Source organism: Scyliorhinus canicula, chromosome 18 (assembly GCF_902713615.1).
Source record: "Scyliorhinus canicula chromosome 18, sScyCan1.1, whole genome shotgun sequence".
NCBI classification, from domain to species: Eukaryota; Metazoa; Chordata; class Chondrichthyes; order Carcharhiniformes; family Scyliorhinidae; genus Scyliorhinus; species Scyliorhinus canicula.
Window position 1 is genome coordinate 55,441,277 of NC_052163.1, and position 19,592 is coordinate 55,460,868.

General features: G+C 48.4%; 1 protein-coding gene across 9 annotated transcripts in view; it reads right to left on the reverse strand.

Moving 5' to 3' along the window:
- Positions 1–19,592, reverse strand: part of LOC119953289 (myosin-16) — a 456,622-nt gene that overhangs the window by 198,524 nt on the left and 238,506 nt on the right. For 5 of the 9 annotated variants that reach the window (XM_038777389.1, XM_038777387.1, XM_038777391.1 and 2 more), the window contains one exon: positions 5,375–5,461. The exons of 3 other annotated variants lie outside the window; for them this stretch is intronic. In XM_038777389.1, coding sequence (XP_038633317.1) covers positions 5,375–5,461 — 87 coding nt within the window. The remainder of the gene's footprint in view (positions 1–5,374; positions 5,462–19,592) is intronic. One more of the 9 variants, XM_038777396.1, reaches the window with a different exon arrangement.

A 19,592-nucleotide genomic window follows, 5' to 3' on the forward strand; every position in this document is an offset into this window, starting at 1 on the left:
CTCTCACCCCTTGCAGCATTCCGATCAATATCGGGATGGAGACAGTGGAGTTGACTATCTCATTAATCATTATGCTGGAGGAGAACAGACTCCAGCAGCAGCGTGCGGCGAATCCAAGGGAAGACCTTGCAGAACAAGATCCTTGCAGGGCAGGATTAAGGACCGATGGCCGCACCAGCCATGCAGGGGGCACGAAGGTGCAGAAGAAGACCAAGGGCTACAGGACGCGTGTGTCCTTCTTGGAGCTGTCTAACATCATCTGCCGTCGAAAACTCTGCCTTACGATGGAGGCTGTGCTATGTCCTCGCAGACTTGGCACCACATGGTAGCAGAGGACACCCACTCCCTGTGACCATCAAGGTCATGACCGCATTCAACATCAATGCCGCAGGGTCATTCCAAGGCTTCACAAGGGACCTCCATGATATTTCACAGGCATCCTCCCATCAGTGCACTCGTGAGGTAATAGACGCACTGTATAAACAGGCTCTGGGCTAGATCCACTTTGACTTGGACCAGGCCCAGCAGGATGTAAGGGCTATGGGGTTTGGGCACATAGCTCATCTGCCACAGGTATAGTGGCCGATACTCTGCACCCATGTCACTTTCTGCGCCCTGTGGCACCAGGGAGTTCCCTTCATCAACTAGAGGGGCCTCCGCTCCTTCAGTAACTACCAAACGTGTGCCCATTTTCCAGGGAGTGTGCATGACAGCTACATCCTCGGACATTCACAGATCTCTGGAATCTTTTGAAGGTCACCCCAGGGTACAGGGGTGGCTCCTTGGGGACAAGGGGACAAGAGGACAAGGGATATCAGGTTGTGGCTTATGATGCCAGAGTGGAGGCCACGGACCGCCGCGGAGACCAGGTGCAATGTGACACACAGTGCGACCCAAGATGCCATCGAGCAGTGCATCGGCCTATTGAAGATGCAGTTCCGATACCTTGATAGGTTTGGAGGATCCCTCAATACAGCCCTCAGAGGGTCTCCTACGTGGTCTGTTGTGTCCTCCACAACGTGGCTCTGCAGTGGGGCGAGGAGCTTCCTGAGGATGAGCACGAGGAGCGGCATGTGCTCTTTTTCATGAGAAGGACATGCCTGACGGCTCCAAGGAAGAGCCCACTGAGAAGACTGAGGATGGAGGCTGGGTGGGGGTGAGAATGCGCCGGAGCAGAAAGGCTGGAGACATCCTCATACCCTCCCTCTTGATGGAGGAAGATGAGCTCACTAACATGATCCCCCCCCCCAGGACATTGTGACCCCTCTGTGACCAGTGGATGAAGATGGCGGAGATATCAATCATCAGGGTGCTGGGGTTGGGGTGATCTTGAGTGCCCATTGCCCAGTCAAAGCAGGAGGATGATGAAGATTTGCAGTGAGGAATTGTCTGTGATGCTCCTCAGCTTCTGCTTATATCTGACTCCTGTCTGTCTGCTACCACCATGCTGACCCCCTAGGTCAGGTCTGAGTGAGAGTCTGCGCTGTATTCCTCTGTCCCTTTGCTCTAGAGGGGGTATGGGATGAGGGTCCAGGGTTCACTGAATCATGCCTGAGCCCTGTCACTGCGATTGAAGTATTTGCTGTGAGAGGGCCTAACCGTTTGGTGGAAAGGGAGACCCATTGAGAATTGGCTGTGCACCAATCAGGTGAAGCGCTGTGCCGCTGGAAGGTGGATTAAATCAGAGGCATTAAAATGGTGGGTAACAATAATATTTAATGTAGAGACGGATCAAAATGTGTTAAGTGACAAAATGTCCCCGAACTACTAGTGCCTCATCGATGCCCACGCTGTTACCGTACAATTCCTAAGTCTTGCAAACACTCCCACTATGTCTCAGTGTGTTCTCAAGACCCACATCAAAGCTGGAAGCAGCCTGTTGCCTTCCACACCATGTTGCCGGAGAAGCCCTTAGCAGCCGTCCACTGAAGTGCTGAGTGCTTGAGGGCCCGACCTACTTTCAGATGGCGGCCCGACCTACTTTCAGATGGCACTGGTGTTGTGGCACAACTATGTTCTGTTCGCGGAGCCTAAGTTGCACAGGTCTCAGGAAGGAGGGATTCAGATTTGCTGATCACTCCTTGGGTCTCATGGATCCTCCTGCCTCCGGGTACATGGATCCATGGGTTACACCATGAGATGGTGGGACAGCTGGAGTGAGGTCCAGAAACCGCAACATCATCTGGGGCTGCCAGTCCTGGAGGTCCACTATTGTCTGCACCATGGAGTTGAAGCACTCAAGCCACGGATCTTAGGGACTGAGACATGCTTTGGAGATCTCTGACTGTGGATCTGGCCTCGAGCTCCAGGCTTTCCACTGTGGATGCCACCCTTAGTGTTGCCCTGGGTGCCACACATTGCCAGCATCTCCTGTGACAGAAGGCTCTGGGACTCCTCCATTCAGCTTTGCAGTTGCAGAAGTGTCGCTGACAACCCTTCCTGGTATTCCCGCTCTACCTTTGCATCTCCAGCAGCTGAGGCTTGTCCCAAGGCACGAATCCTGGCTCGTGCACAGCGGAGTCCTGGGATCTTGCAGACTTCTGACTGTCCGATCCTTGGGAGATTCCTGTCTCCACCTGATGTGCATGAGATGCAGTGCGGTGCTCATCAGGTCATGACGCAGAAGCCTGCCCGCTCAGGTCACCCACCGAGGTGTGTGTTTCTGCACTGGTGGATGATGCGGTTGATTGCCGTGATGCCTCAAGGTTGTGTTCATAGAATTTACAGTGCAGAATGAGGCCATTCAGCCCATCGAATCTGCACCAGCCCTTGGAAAGAGCACCCTACTTAAGCCCACACCTCCACCCTCCCCCCGGAACCCAGGAACCCCACCTCACCTTTTTGGACACTAAGGGCAATTTATCATGGCCAATCCACTTAACCTGCTCATCTTTGGACTGTGGGAGGAAACCGGAGTGCCCGGTGGAAACCCACGCAGACACTGGGAGAACGTGCAGACTCCGCACAGACGGTGACCCAAGTCGGAATCGAACCAGGACCAAGGAGCTGTGAAGCAACTATGCTAAGGGTGGGCGGTGGAACACTGCTGGTGGATGGACCAGGCTGATCAGGTATTGGTACGCACCCAGATCAATGGTCTGGGTTACACTGAGCTCACTTGAGATATTGGTCATTTGAATGAACATGCAGTAGTTTCTCACTTTTCCCTCTTAGGTCCACCTCACTCTCAGCGCAGGGCCCCCTTGCTAGCTCCAGGGTTCTCCTCAAAAAGAGTCAGGATCCTCAGCCCGGACATCTCAGTGCCCGTCTTCCCTTTCTCATGTTGGTTCTGAGCAAGCTTCTGCAGAAACACAAATGGGGATGATGTGAGCTGACTGTCTGGCAGGTTAAATATCGATGATACCTGGCATGTGTGGGTACTGCATGAAGAGGAGCGGCAGTGGGGTGTGAGGAAGCTTGTGGGAGGTCGGGCGATGGGGCCTTGCTAGTTGGCAGCATGACAGATCAAGGTGACGTTCTGAGGAGTGACTACACGTAGCCTGGCAAAACAGTCATTCATCTTCCTGTGGCATTGCACCGCTGTCCTCTTGTGCAGGCACTGACCAGTATTGCGATGGTCTCCCAGGCAAGGTTCGTTATATTGCAGGAGATCTCCTGCCTGCCCGAATAATATATTGTTGCCCATCTCTCCTCCATGGCAACTAGCATCTGTGTGAGGGTCCTCCATGAAATTGGTTTCCTCACTGCCATCCTCCTGGCTTGAAAGAAAGCAAGTGCTGTGGAGCTGTTTCATTGCAGTGCCCCTTTGATTATTGTGCTCAGATGACACCCCAAGGCGAGCGAATCAGATGCTTCGCTCACTTGAGATATTGGCCCACACCTCCACCCTCCCCCCATAACCCAGGCGCAACATTTTTCATGTGGGGAAATTATGTTTTCTCAAAGTGCCAAAAAACTGCGGTCTGAATCGCGCTGCTGGGGCAGACGGGAATCGCACTGGTTTTTGCACTGAGATTGGCACTTTGCCATTCTTTTAGAAAATTACGGCCCTTGTGTCCACTCGGAAATCAGACATATGCTGAAGCAGGAGGGAGCATTTGTAAATCTTAATACAGGTTGGAGAAATACATTTGCCCACCCCCTTGACCAGAAAGCAAGGCGATCCTGGGATAGAAAGAGAGGATGGAATTTTACAGTCTTGTTGTGATGGGGGACCATAAAATGCAGGTAGCCGCACAAAAGTTAATTCACTTCAGCAGCACTGTAAAATCCCACCAGTATAAAATTCCACCCAGTAAGTGCTGGAAAAACATGGCAGGTCTGGCAATATCCAAAGATGTGCAGGTTGGTTGGATTGGTCATGCTAAATTGCCCTTGGGGTCCAAAATTGCCCTTAGTGTTGAGTGGGGTTACTGGGTTATGGGGATAGGGTGGAGGTGTGGGTTTGAGTAGGGTGCTCTTTCCAAGAGCTGGTGCAGACTCGATGGGCCGAGTGGCCTCCTTCTGCACTGTAAATTCTATGAAATTCTATTAAATCCGTGGAAAGGAAACTGGGGTGGGATTCACCCCTACCCGGTGGGGCGGGGGGTCCCGGCGGGACAGAGTGACGTGAACCACTCTGGCGTTGGGCCGCCCCAAAGGTGTGGAATCCCCCGCACCTTTAGGGGCTAGGCCTGCCCCAGAGTGGTTGGTGCCCCGCCGGCCGGCGGGAAAGAGGCTTGGCATCGAAGGGCCTCCGCCAGCCGGCGCATGCGAGGGAGCGTCAGCGCGTGCAGGCGTCATCCCTCGCATGCACAGCGGGATTTGCTTCCGCACCGGGAATGGTCCGGTGCGGAAGGGTAGAGTGCCCCCACGGCACAGGCCCGGTGGGCCCCGATCGCGAGCCAGGCTACCTTGGGGGCACCTCCCGGGGCCAGATCCCACTGCAACCCCCCCAAGAACCCCGGACCCCGCCCGCGCCACCAGGTCCCGCTGGTAAGGGACCTACTTACCTACGGCGGGACCGGCAACAGACGGGTGGGACATTGGCGCATCGCGGGTCGGAGATTTCGGGCAACCCCCCCCAAGAACCCCGGACCCCGCCATTCTCCGAGGTGGACGACGCGACTCACGCCTGGCCGGTTTTTGGTGGACCGGTAAATTAGGATGACGGCGGGGGCGAGAGTCACGCTGACCCCCGGCGATTCTCCCACCCGGTGGGGGTCGGAGAATCCCACCCCAGGAGTCAGGATTTCGGGTTCAATAATGTTTTGAAGACGAGTCACTTGGCTTGGAATCTTAACTCTGCTTCTCTCTCCACAGATGCTGCCAGACCTGCTGAGGATTTTCCTGTCCATTGAAGAAATGATTTTACAACGTCATCTCTAACTGGGAGTCAAAATAAGTCACACTTATCCATGAGTCCTGGCCTCACCTCTTCCCTCTGTGCTTGTAATTTAGTGTTGGATTTGATGAGATGGTTTACTTTGTCTTCCTCAACTTGTAGGTCTTCTAGTCTGTGCTGAAGAAGAGATTAAAGTCTTGAACACAGAGTCAATGGGACCTCTATCTAGTGGTCTACTCAACAGTAAAATCAGGGCCACAGTAAATTATAGCTTCAACATCACTGCACATTTTTAAAAATTGAGATAAATAATGGTTGCATTTATTGCAGGAGGTCAATATACATATGATTAATTTTCCAATAAAAAGTAGAATTTGACATTTTTATCTATACTTTGATGAATTGCGTTCAAATACAATTTTTGGAAGAGCATTTTCTGCGCGACGTCCTGCATTATTGTGTATCACCAATCTATGAGGCCCTTCACTTTGCCTCACGACCCATTGAGAATTGCAGAAACCTTGGGTGTAATTGCCCCAACTCAGACTAAATCCCGGGGCAGGGACATGTTGTGTTGCTCACTGCAGAGGCCGATGGGAAACCAGGCCATAGCTTCCATCCCCGACCTCCTTAATTATGCACCTGGGAGTTTGATGTTGCCCGGAATCCATCTGTAAGCACCTACCAATGAAGATGTCCAGAGGGAAGGAGGAGGCCAGGCACCTAAGTTTAGCGACACCTCTCTGCATGTTCTCCTCGACCATGTGGAGGTCAGGAAGTATGTACTGTACCCGGCTGATAGTAGGAGGCTGCCCAGCAGGGACATTAACACAGCATGGGCCTAGTTGGCCGATTTCATAAGTGCACGGGAGGTTGGTAACCCTGTGCCGCAAGAGGATGAATGATCTTACTCGCGCTGCCAGTGTGAATCTCATCCATGGTTGCACAATCTACAAAGATTCTAAAATGTCAAGGTCCCAGGGCTAGTGGCAATGGAAACGGCATTTCCTGCATCACAGCCCCACCTCAGTGCACCCTTGCTGTGGTGGAGTGACTACTGTGTCTCCTTCACCCTTCAGCAGACATGCAACACTGCATAGAGAGGGGGTGGGGGGACCTGGAGTCCAAACAGAGGGAACAAGCAGATTCCACATCACATGCAGGAACGAGCCTTCCCCTAATCCACAACCCTTCTGCCCAATTTGCACCAACGACGACTTGCCGCACAGAATTGGGATATCTTGCAAGGGGGAGGACCGAGGAATGATCCAAAATCTAACGTTCCAACCAATGTAACATGCAATCCCTCTCAAGCATTCTCTTCCTTGGGCAGAAGCTTTGCCACAGCTGGAAAGAGTGGAACAGAAGACCAGAGGGGGTGGATCACACCCGAGGGCTCCAACCAATTCTGCGAAGCGGACTTCAGAGCTCATAGAAGTCAAGCTGGAAAGAGCATGGCGTTGGACATCCACCCAGTAAAGATTCTTCCATTCAATGCAAATCTTGGGTTTGAATGAACCTCTGGCTTGGAGGCAGCTGATGCTGTCACTTGCACTTTCCTTATCACTTGCAGGTGCCTCCAGGAACGGGGGGGGGGGGGGGGGGGGAGGGGGGGGGGGGAGCAGGAGGAGAGGGGGGGGAGCAGGAGGAGAGGGGGGGGGGAGCAGGAGGAGAAACAGAAAAAAAGAGGAGGATTAATGAAAGGGGAAAGGAAGAGAAAACGAAGAGGAGATGAGGAGGAAAGACGTTTTCAAGCCACAGCCCTGAAAGGAGACAGGAGGGAGAGGAAGACAAGAGATCCACAACAATAGAGGCATCACAGCACCGACTTGCATCCTCCAGCAGCTCAGGTACACACACATTAGGGTGGGTTTTTGTGCTGGTTCAGGAGGAGTCGCAAAACTCGGTGGTAACCTTTGAAATCTTTATATCCAAGTTATACTTTTAGACTGAAAGAAGCGTTAACAGCTAACAACACAGTTAAAGTTAAATGATTTTATTTGCAACAAGGAGAGAGGCCGCTGGAATGAAGGGTCACAGCAGGCACACTCTTGAGGAACATGAGGGATGTAGAGATCCTTATTCACAAAAGAACCCCACCCTCCCCCACAGGTGATAATTGATGAGCCTTTCAGATGGCTTACACAGAGACAAGGTTACCATTCCAATACAAAGTGGGGGGGTTGGGGGGTGATCAGATGACGTCAATGTCCACTGCTATAATTCTACAGGGATGAATATATCTTAGCATTACAAAGGTCTTGCTACTTGATTGACGTCACTGGCTCCGATGGTACTGTTTAAACAATAGTGTGTGTGTGTCACCATACAAGCTGAATTGATCTCGTCAGGAAATCGATTAAACTCAAGACAATGTCATCACGCTACATGGGACCATCTATCTGCGAACTGAATTAATGAGGTACAGAAAGCAATTTAAAATGAGACCCTTTAAGACTTTATGTCATGTACCCCATGATGCGTCAGATGGTCAAGTTTAGGTTTCCACAAACCGCATGGATATTTGTCCACAGCAGGAGGGGGCAAGTTCAGCCAAGCTCTGGAGGACAGCTGTGTAAGAGGCATCTGTGAGGTCCAAGCCAGATGGACAAGCCTCTGGAATCCGACTCCAACTTATGGTGGAGTATTTGCATTTGCAGGAGGCAGTGGAACATCAGGAACAGCTGTTGGATGCCATCTACAAAGTGGAATGGGAGTCAGAAGAGTCCCCCCGGGCCTGCTCTATGAACCTGGAGAAGCATCGGGACCTGCACTCCATCACCATTGCCGTGGGTTGGGTGAGTTAATGCAGTGACAACATGAGAGGGGTACAGGGAACTTGACATCTCTCCAGGTGCCCCTTCCCAACAAAGAGTCAGGCCAGGGCCCTTGGGCACCCAGAAGCTGCAGCAAGACACCCATGGGTCACTCAGAGGTTGTCTGCCCCCTCTGAATCAACTCAGTCTGCATCCCCTTCAGCCTCATCCTCTGTCACTGCAGAGGAAGCAGCTGGCCCACCAGTGGTAGGCCAAAGTCAACATCCAGGCCTCGGCTCTCCATAGGACTGCCGCCAAGTCATAAAAGGCAACAGGGCCGACAGCTCCACAGGCTGCCTCCACCCCCTGCTTCCAAGATCAGGGCAGCACTGCGACCCAGGAAAATCAAGAAATTGTGGCCACCTGGTTACACGGGTGAACACTGTCACTGTACATCTGAATATATTCACATTTGCACTAAATAATGTCGACTGTGATCTTCCAGCGTCATTCGGACGCGAGGCATCCTCCACCCATTGCAGTAGCACAATGTGCGGTTCTGGAGGGAGAAGGGTCTGTGGCGGGGCCTTTCACAGACTGGTGCAAGCACTCTTCCCGCTCACACAGGTCCTCACCTGCTCCCGAGCAACACACTGTCCATCCATCTTGTGGCTCCGATTACTTGGGCTTTTGGAAAGATAGTGGTCGTTCGGTCTTGGATCAGCTCCACCCTCATTTCCCCTTCCCACCGTCACCCATATCCATCCCCTCCAATCTCCCCTCTGTTACCTTTCAGTCTGACCATTCTCCTTCAACAATGTCTAGGTGAACTTGCATGCGCCCTACCTCCCTGAGCACCCCACACACCCCTCCACATTGACTTTCCCACCTCCAGGGTCTATGTCTGGCTCCGGGTCCTCACCAACCACCTCTGTCACCCATTCCATGGTGACTGATGCACCCTCCCATCCTACAGGCTCCCTCTCACACTCATCATTCCTTCATTCCACGCCCACCCTCAGTTTGTTCCCCAGAAGGAGGACATCGACTCCACAAGCCCCTCCCCTGCGTGTTCTTCGAGCCATTTCCCCTGACCCCAAGCTTTTCCTTCTCCCCTTTATTCCTTATCATTCCTTCCTCTTTCCCCTATACTCCTTTAACCTCCCTCCCTCCTTCATCATCATCCCGTACCCCTTTATTATCCCTCACTCCTTTATCCTTCCTCCCTCCTTCATCATCCGGTACTCCTTTATCCTCCCTCATCCTGTACTCCTTTATCCTCCATCACTCCTTCATCATCCTGTATTCCTTTATCCTCCCTCACTCCTTCATCATCCTGTATTCCTTTATCCACCCTCACTCCTTCATCATCCCGTACTGCTTTATCCTCCCTCACTCCTTCATCATCCCGTACTCCTTTAACCTCCCTCACTTCTTCATCATGCCGTACTCCTTTATCCTCCCTCACTCATTCGGCGCTCCTTACTCCTTCTTCCCAGGATACCTTCTCCCATAAAACTCCCTTCCCAGCTCCTACTGTCCTGTGACACCTACCTCCACCATACTACTTCACCCCTTCAAACTCAGGGGCTGTTTAGCACAGGCTAAATCGTTGGCTTTGAAAGCAGACCAAGGCAGGCCAGCAGCACGGTTCAATTCCCGTACCAGCCTCCTCGAACAGGTGCCGGAATGTGGCGACTAGGGCCTTTTCACAGTAACTTAATTTGAAGCCTACTTGTGACAATAAACGATTTTCATTTCATTTTAGGGGCTGTTTAGCACAGGGCTAAATTGCTGGCTTTGAAAGCAGACCAAGGCAGGCCAGCAGCACAGTTCAATTCCTGTATCAGCCTCCTTGAACAGGTGCTAGAATGTGGCGACTAGGGGCTTTTCACAGTAACTTCATTTGAAGCCTACTTGTGACAATAAGCGATTTTCATTTTATTTTCTTACTCTTTTCTTCCTCCCACCAAGACCTTCCTTTCCCACCCACACCTAAACTTTCTACCTCTCCCCCTTTTGCTTCCCCCCCCCCCCCCCCCCCCCCCCCCCGGCCCCTCCGCTGCTGCTCTACCAGCTCTTGGCAAAGACCCTGGCATTCTGAAGCATGTCCGACATCAGTGAAGCTGAAGCTGCTGTGTGGACACCTCCCACCTTCCAAGAGGTGCCATGGAGATGAGGATCCACCCATCATTCCAAACAAAATGTTTCTCAAGAGCCGGGTAGCTCCAGGCCTGGTTGCTTCTCCACAGGTGTCCATGAGGTGAGCAAAGCCCGAAAGGTAGGTCCTGCCTTCTGCACACCACGTTGTTCCAGGTGTTATGGACGGGTGTGTTTTCCTGCTGCCATAATGGGGAATCAGGACGTTGAGGGGAGGGGTGGGAGGGAAGATTCTGGTCGGGCTTTCACCTGCATCCCATTAGCGGGATGCAAATCGGTTTCACGCTGGCCTCCAGCGGGATTCCCAATCTGCCATGGTGGACATCAACAAAAGATCCTGTGGGAAATTCACGCTGGTGTGTAACTAATTTTATGTCTGCCCGTCAAATCCCCCCCCCCCCCAATTGAACCCACTGGTTGGGGCGCGGAAGAACTCCACTCCTTGTCTACACTCTTGTAAGTTGAAAGCCATGATGTGGAGATGCTAGCATTGGACTGGGGTGGGCACAGTAAGAAGTCTTGCAACACCAGGTTAAAGTCCAACAGGTTTGTTTCGACTCACAAGCTTTCAGAGCACAGCTCCTTCCTCAGGTGAATTGTAAGATGGAAAGGAAGAAGAGAGATACAGAATTCCACAAGGTGCAGGTCTTGGGAAAGAATGGAAGCACAGAGGACAAGAATGACAGGCAGATTTGCATTTATATAGGACCTTTCAAAACTCAGGACATCCGAAGTGTTTTATCATTAATGGAGCACTTTAGAAGTGTAGTCACTGTTGTAATGTAGGAAATGCATTAGTCAGGGTGCCAAGCACTGTATGAATGCAAGTTCTATCTTTCCTCTCTATACAGTTTACATTGAGGTCTGAAAGCTTCAGGTGAGAAAAATATCACATGCAAACCTAAAGGTCATTTTTGCTTCTTTCTTCTCATTCAAATTAAACTTATAGAAGCAATAACTGCATCAAACAAACATTCAGATATGTGAAACTGCACCAACAGCAAGATATTTTTACCCATAGTTGCCTTTCAATAGTTTATTCCTTTAAACCAGTGCAAAATAATCATTTTCCATAAGATGCACCCGCTGACTTAATCGCCTTACTATTTCAGCAGTTTTAATATTTTGTAAGGGTTATACATTCCTACAAGATCTCTCTGAGCCAAAGAAGGTATGTTGCGAACACTTAACAGTGCCATGTGGGTACAGCCATATGGACAAGCTGTGGTTGACTTCATTTGTTTAGAAACTGGTAGTTGTTCAGTACTGATTGCAGCCAACAACTTTGAAGATGATTGTCAATTCAGACAAAACAATTTGAAAATTTGGTAGCTGCGTTTCAAAAAATGCCAACGTCTGCAAAAGTACGAAACTCTTGAATCATGAAAATGATAAACAAAGCTGAAAATAATGGAAAACAAGCACCCTGTTGTACACTGTTGGAGTTTTAATATTCAAAGGGCAGGAAATATTCCATCTGTAAGTAATTGTCTCTCAATAAATAAGAAAAATCACAGTGTGAGGTGTATGTACCAGACCAAAAGAACAGCATCTGTTCATCATTAAATAATGAGTGAATTATTAAAGTATGCACTGGTTTGTTCAGTTCCACCCTCGTCAACTTGTTCTCTCAATGACACTAAGCTTCTTCAAAGAGCTATCCAAGGTTTAACGGAAATATTCTGATGAAAAGACTGACACCATCTGAATCGGTGCATGTGAGCTCACGCTGATCCATCTTGTGTTGATGGTTTCCATGTGAATTATAATATTTTCACAGTTAGTGTTATCCATAAAAAAGGTGTCCATGCCCTTTCCAGTTGACCTCCTCTTCACCTGCATCCCTCAACAGATTTTTTTCTCCCGTGTAGGTGCTCCTTCCCCACAGTGAGATGTTGGTGCAATTGGATTTTAGTGCTGTTTTTAATCCTTTCTCTAATCTCCATGAGAGAATAAAACAAGGGGCTATAATGAAAAATTGGGAACCAACATCTACCTAACGAGTTAAAGGGCTCTGTTAAAATATAACCATTTCATAGAAATATTGGTCCAATCATCGTTGTCATCAAAGTGCCATGCCAAGTGTTGTACGCGGCATGATCTTCCACATATTTTGATCATAGCAACAGTGGATGATCTCGTTATTAGAGTTTGGGTTGGGTGCCCAACATCCAGACCCCAATTTTACAAGCGGTGGGTAGCAAATTGAAAGGGGATGTCTCTCGTGTTTTCGAAATGACCAATAGTGAGGTACCTGAACTTGTTAAGGAGGCAATCGAATTGTGTTTTCTAAGTCTCTCCACTTATGATAGTAGGAACATGGGGTCTCGCCACCTCAGCAGCTTTCAAAGGACAGCAACAGAGTGATTGGTGGTTCTTGTTATGCTTGCACTCAGCAGCCCTGCAGTGGAACTTTTAAGTTCTCAAGCAGCCAATGATTTGGTGTTAAGGTCCCTGTGAAGAGATTGTGCTCCTGGTAGGGGCCTGACTAGGGAGGATGAAGGGTGGTTGGCCCCTGGCTACTGGTGGGCCTTAGACTTATTGGATAGTTTCAGGATGGATCACTGAGATGAAGACTCTTTGGATCAATGATTTGATATTGCCCTTTAAACATTACGCCAGAACCTCCTTTCAGCAGCAGTTGAGTGATCAGCCAATCCTACTTACTGACCGTAAATTGCCCAACCAGTACAGGATCCTACTGTAAATAGTCAGTGTGGGAGGGCCTACGCTATGCTCTCCTGGTACCACCTCTCCTTTCCTGCTTGGTCCCTAAATGTTCCGTCTGATGTCTCCGCAAGATTGTTCAGCCAACAGTGATATAATAAAAGCTGGGTGGATATGTTAAAGCAACAATAAGAGAAAATCAGACACATAGGGCGGGATTCTCCGACCTCCCGCTGGGTGGGAGAATTGCCGGGGGGGGGGGGGGGGGGTCGCGCCGCGCCGGTCGGGGGCCGTTGGCAGTGCCCCCCCCCCCCCCCCCCCCCCCCCCCACCCGTCGATTCTCTGGTTCTCGATGGTCTGAGCAGCTGCCCGTTTTCGGCCTGTTCCGCCGGCGTGAATTACACAAGGTTTGTACCGGCGAGACCTGGCTCTGAGGGCGGCCTGTGGAGTCCTCGGGGGGGGGGGGGGGGGGGGGGGGGGGCGCAAGGGGATCCAGCCCTGGGGGGGGCCCACACAGAGGCCTGGCCCGCGATCGGGGCCCACCGATCTGCGGGTGGGCCTGTGCCATGGGGGCACTCTTGCCCTCCGCGCCGGCCTGTGTAAAGCTCCGCCATGGCCGGTGCGGAGAAGAAACCCCCTGCGCATGTGCAGGAATCACGGCAGTGCTTCTGGGAACACGCTGGCGCTCCTGCGCATGCGCCAACTCACGCCAGCCGTCGGAGGCCCTTTGGTTCCGGTTGGCGCAACGCCAATCACTCCAGCGCCTGCCTCAACTGGAGTAGTTCACGCCACTGTTTGGCGCCGGTACAGCTCGCCCACCGGACACCGAGACTCCCAAAAGAGGTTTTAATTCCAATCTAATGAAAACCAAATGGAGTCAGGCAACAATCTTACATTCATTAATAAATTCATCTTCGGAAAGGGGTATGAAAAATCTCCCAATAAATATTGAATGTTATTATACATTACATTTATGCTTCTATAATCTTGCTGATAGGCTTTGTTTTTTGAAATGATTTTCTCCTCTCCATTGCAAGGATCTTATTGAGTAAATGGCTTGATGAGTGAACTTATCCTGAAATTATTTGTGGATTAAAGGTTCATGGTACATTACCTTCTCTGGCATGTTATCAAACAAATTGTTTTTTATTAAATTATTATTTGAATCTAAATGGGATCAACATCTGTCAACACAGGAGATGAGTGGGTTCTGATTTTCTGCTCAGTTTCTTGCACAGTCTGGCAGGAACCTGAAAGGAAAGATCTTTGACCTGCCTGTTAGGCCGTGCAACATCCACATCTGCTTCATTGATCAGAGGTTCCCAGCTAGCCAATTCCATTGCAAGTTTTGGAAAAAGCACAACTCTCTGCATCTGTCGCGATATGGTGCAGGTTCTATCCAGTTGTTCAAGTCCTTGGCTGCCTTTCTCGTTGTCGACAAATGGACAAAATAACAACATCTCCTATCTTCCTGAGATTTTAACTTAAAACAGGATGTTGATATGGAATGTTGTCAACAGCACAAACCAAAGAAGGAGCATCAACGTGACCAGAAAGTTAAATTAAAAAAAAAAATTATGTGGCTAGGCCTGCATTTATTGCCTATTGAAAAGATGGTGGTGGTGAGCTTCCTTCTTGAACTGTTGCAGTATGGGGAATGGTGGCATAAGTATTGTCACTGGATTCATAATCCAGAGACCCAGTAGAAGACTCTGGGGACCCAGGTTTGAATCCCACCACGGTAGATGCCAAAATTTGAATGAAATAATTATGAATCCATTGCCGATTGTTGTAAAAATCTATCTTGTCCACTAATGTCTTTTAGGGGAAGCAATTTGCTGTACCCACTCCGCTAACCCAACCCAAACCCACCCCTTTTTCCAATAGATTGATGACAGAATTCATTATTCCATCCCAGCACTTCTGATAAGTCTTCCTTCTATTGTCCAAATACAGATCTCCTCTTCCCCCAACATCCAAACCCTGCCTGGTTGACAGGGCCCTCCACATTCTCCAATGTATTTCACACAATTCTGCCCTTATCCCTTCCCCTCCCTCCTTAAACCAAGACAATGTTTCACTTGTCCTCACCTCCCACTCCCATCATTCTCTGTAATCAACAGATTATCATCCATTATTTCCACCATCTCAAGATCTTGGAAACACAGAGTTAAGGTTTTGGACAAGAGATACAGGAGAGAATGTGAGCAGCGAGGGTAACATCGTGGAATTTGCTGCCCATGAAGGTGGTAGATGCAGAAACAATCAATAATTTCAAAATAAAATTAGAGGACTCTTGAAGGAAATAAAACGACAAGGCTACAAGATCATGCGGGGTAGTGGGACTGACTGGACTTCTCTGTGGAGAGCCGTTACAGACTCGATGGGTTAAATTACCTCCTTCAGTGTCCTACGTGACTCAGATGCAATACATGCTCTTTCACCACCTCCCTTCTTACCCTAGTAGGCCTCCAACATCCTCCCCCGACCCCCTCCCACTCCACGTCAATCAGCAATTGTCTTGTACTTTTTGCAATTAAGTATATTGTCTTTGCTGTTCACAATGTGATTTTCTCTACACTGGGGAGACCAAATGGCAGCTGTATGGCTATTTTGCAGAGGGTAAGTCTGCAAGCACAGCATGGGGATTCCAGTTGACCGTTTTCTAATTTCTCCTCCTTGCTCTCACTCTGACTTTTATGTGCTTGGCCTGTTACAGTGTTCCAATGAAGCTCAATGCATGCCTGAGAAAAACAGAACTTCATCTATCGACTTGGCATTTTACAGATCAAAGCCTCTGTCTCTATTTTGTTACGTGTGGGACTGTTTTGCGCCGGTTTGTTTTCTCCTGTTTCTTCATTTCTTTACTTTGCATTCAGACAGCTATCCTGCCACTTAGAGCTCATCTAGACACATCCTCTCTTCCTTTATCCCATTGCCACTCCATCTGTTTTTTTGTACTAGGAAATATTTGTCATTTAATCTCTCCTGCCCTCCACCCCATCACAGGTCTGCCCTCTGTGTTCCTCTGTGCTCCTCTCCCTTCACTTGTTCAAAACCTATTACGTTTCTAACATTCTTCGGCTCTGATGGGAGATCACAGATCAGAAATGTGAACTCGGTTTCCCCATAAATGTTGCAGGACCTGTTGAATTTTTCAAGCATTTTCTATTTCATTTCAAACATAGATCAGTGCCTGAAGGTGGAATCTTCTAATTCTGTGCGACTCATAACAGAGCCATCAGCAAACCTTGTTTACTTCATTGAAATGTGTAAAGCAAGTTCTAGCACTAAATGGCATGATGTCACAGCGGTTAACACTGCTGCCTCACAGCGTATGGGACTGGGGTTCAATTCTGTCCTTGGATGACTGTCAGTGTGGAGTTTGCACATTCTGCCCGTGTCTGCATGGGTTTCATCCGGGTGCTCTGGTTTACTTCCACAGTCCAAAGATCTGCAGATTAGTTGTACTGGCCATGCTAAATTGCTCCTTGGTGTCAAAAGAGGTGCAGGTTAGGTGGATTGGCCATGAATAAAGCATGTGGATAGGACGGGGCAGTGGGCAAAGTTTGAGTGCTCTTTTGGAGGTTCGGTGCAGACTCAATGGACCAAATGGTCGTCTTCTGCACTGTAGGGTTTCTATGCAAGATTTAGCTTGACAAATGTTGATTGCATTTTGTAACAGGCATTTGTTTGCATCGTGACAAAATAATCAAGTCACGGGAAAAAATTTGACCTGCACACATCTTGGAATTAATTATCACTGAATCTGATACAATGCCAATTGTAACACCTGGAAAAGATTTCACCTAAAATGCAACTATTCAGCTAGTCTAATCAAATGTGAGCCAATTATCTTTATTTTCCAGTTTGTAGCCATTAATAGAATTCACCATTTGCTGACTTGTTTATTTCTTCTATTAGCCTCCTGGGTCTCGGGGATCTCCTCCGCCTTACCAGTGTTTCATTCTTTCTTTTGCACGGATTTCACTCCAGCTTCTGTAAACTGTTCACACATTCCAGATTGCATACATATCACACTGATTTGCATGCACTATATTCTACCTGTGCCTGAATGGCACGGTAGCACAGTGGTTAGCACTGTTACTTCACAGCGCCAGGATCCCAGGTTCAATTCCCGGCTAGGGTCACTGTCTGTGCAGAGTCTGCATGGTCTCCCCGTGTCTGCATGGGTTTCCTCCGGGTGCTCTGGTTTCCTCCCGTGAGACTCAAAAGACGTGCTATTAGGTAATTTGGACATTCTGAATTCTTCCTCAGGTACCAGAATAGGTGCCGGAGTGTGGCGACTGGAGATTTTCAAAGTAACTTCATTGCAGTGTTAACTTGTAAGCCTATTTGTGACAATAATAAAGATTATTATTATTAATTTCTGTCCTCAACTAAATAATTTGCTGGTATGTTTGCATGCGCATGTCCCATTTCCTCCTTGTTAAATCCTGTTTGGTAGTGATATCTTCTACATTATCTCAACTGGTCTGTTGGAAGGTGCCACCTCCTATTGAATATTTCTGTCATTATCTGTTCTTTTTTCCCCATTCACATGTTCATCGAGCTTAATAGATGAAGTAAGGTGACAATGTCCTCCTTTGATTCTCCAATACCTTGCAAAATTGCCCCAATGTTTTAAGTTCGCGATCATCAAGCCACATGGTATATAATGCCATTTTTTTTTAAAGTCTCAAAAGTGCAATGAATGGAGAGCAAAAAGCGACCTCTTTAACATGCTCCAACCTCTAAATGGAACTAGTACTTCAATTCAGTTGTTGCGAGTGGTTTAATTTTACGATAAAACATGTGTGGGAATGTCACTTCAATCCACCTCCTACTCTATAAAAGTTTCATTGCTTTTTTAGTGTTTTTGACTGTGCAGAAGAAACCTTATTAACAGGCCGTCTGAAAGTGCAATCACTCATTGGAAAGGACCCCACTTTGTTAGACCCAGCAGGATCTCAATGGATTTGATCCAGTGACAGAAAATGTTGAAGTGCACAGCGGGTCCATCAACATTCATTATGAGAAAAGACAGGCTAATACTTGGGTACGCATAAAAGACCTATGAATGAGACCCTATGCTTTACAGATGGACCTGCTGTGCATTCCTAACTTTCTCTCTTTCTCCTTGAGATTTTCAGCATTTTACAGGTTTTCCTTTGCGCCTCAATATTTATGAGTGAATTATAATTAAAACCTTGCACTGTGAACTTTGAATGACTAGACTAGGTGGCAGTGAGTTTACTATGAATTATCATCAACACAGTTAAATGTGATTTAACCATCTCCAACACCTTCAAAATTATTAATAATAATAACAACCTTTTATTGTCACAAGTATGAAGTTACTGTGAAAAGTCCCTATTCTTCACATTCCGGCGCCTGTCGGGGAGGCTGGTATGGGAATTGAACCCGTGCTGCTGGCCATGTTCTGCATCACGAAACAGCTGCCTAGCCCACTGAGCTAAACTAGCCCAGATATACATTGTATAAAATTGTATAATTTTTCACAGAATCATAGAATCTCTACAATGCAGAAAGAGGCAATTTGGCCCATCAAATCTGTACCAACCCTCTGAAGGAGCACTCCACCCAGTCCTCCGCCAATCCCTGTAACCCACCTGACCGTTTTGGACACTAAGGGACAAATTAGCATAGTCAATCCACCTAACTACACATCTTTGGACTGTGGGAGGAAACCGGAGCACCCAGGGGAAACCCACAGGGAGAACATGCAAACTCCACACAGCAGTCACCCAAGGTCGGAATTGAACCCGGGTCCCTGGTGATGTGAGGCAGCAGTACGAACCACTATGTCACGGTGCTGCCCACTGGAGCTTTGGTTTTGAACTTCATTAACTTTTGTTTCTTATTTTATTTCCTCCTCCTCGAGTTGAAGTATAGTTCTAGAGTCTCAAGTGTCTATCAGAACCTCATTCAAGAGTCCTCTCTTCACCAACAGCAGGGTACTTGATTGTCCTGGTGAATAGAACAGATTCTGAACTTATTTCGAACGGATGTTCACAAATGTGTGCTTTCTGAAGGCTACTTTACGTTATTTAAGCGGCACAGAGACAGAATCACAGAATCATTATAGTGCAGGAGGCCATTTGATCAATCGTGTGTGCACCAGCTCTTCAAATGAGCATCATGACTCAGGGCCATTGCCCGTTTTTTCCCCCCATATATCTGCAGATTGGATCTATTCAAGTAATCATCAAATGTCCCTTTGAATGCCTTGATTGAGCCTGCCTCCACAACTACCAGGCAGCGCATTCCAGACCCTAACCACTCGCTGTGTGAGAGAGCTTTTTCTCACATCAAATTTGCTTTCTTTACTTCAAATCTGATCATTTTATGAATGGGAACAGTTTCTATCGACTCTGTCCAGCTCCCTCATGATTTTGAACGTCTCTATGAAATCTTCTATTCGCCTTCTTCACTCCATGAAGAACAGTCCCAAGTCTATAATCTATCCTCATAACTGAGGTTTCTCATTCCTGAAACCAACCTCATACACCTCTTCTGCATTCTTTCCAATGCGTTCACATCCTCCCTATAGTGTTCCAGCTGAGGTTTAACTAGTGTCTTGTACAAGTTCAACATAACTTCCTTGCTCTTGTACACAATACCCCTGTTAATAAAGCCAGAATACTATAGGCGGGATTCTCTGTTTGGGAGACTATAGAACATAGAACATTACAGCGCAGTAC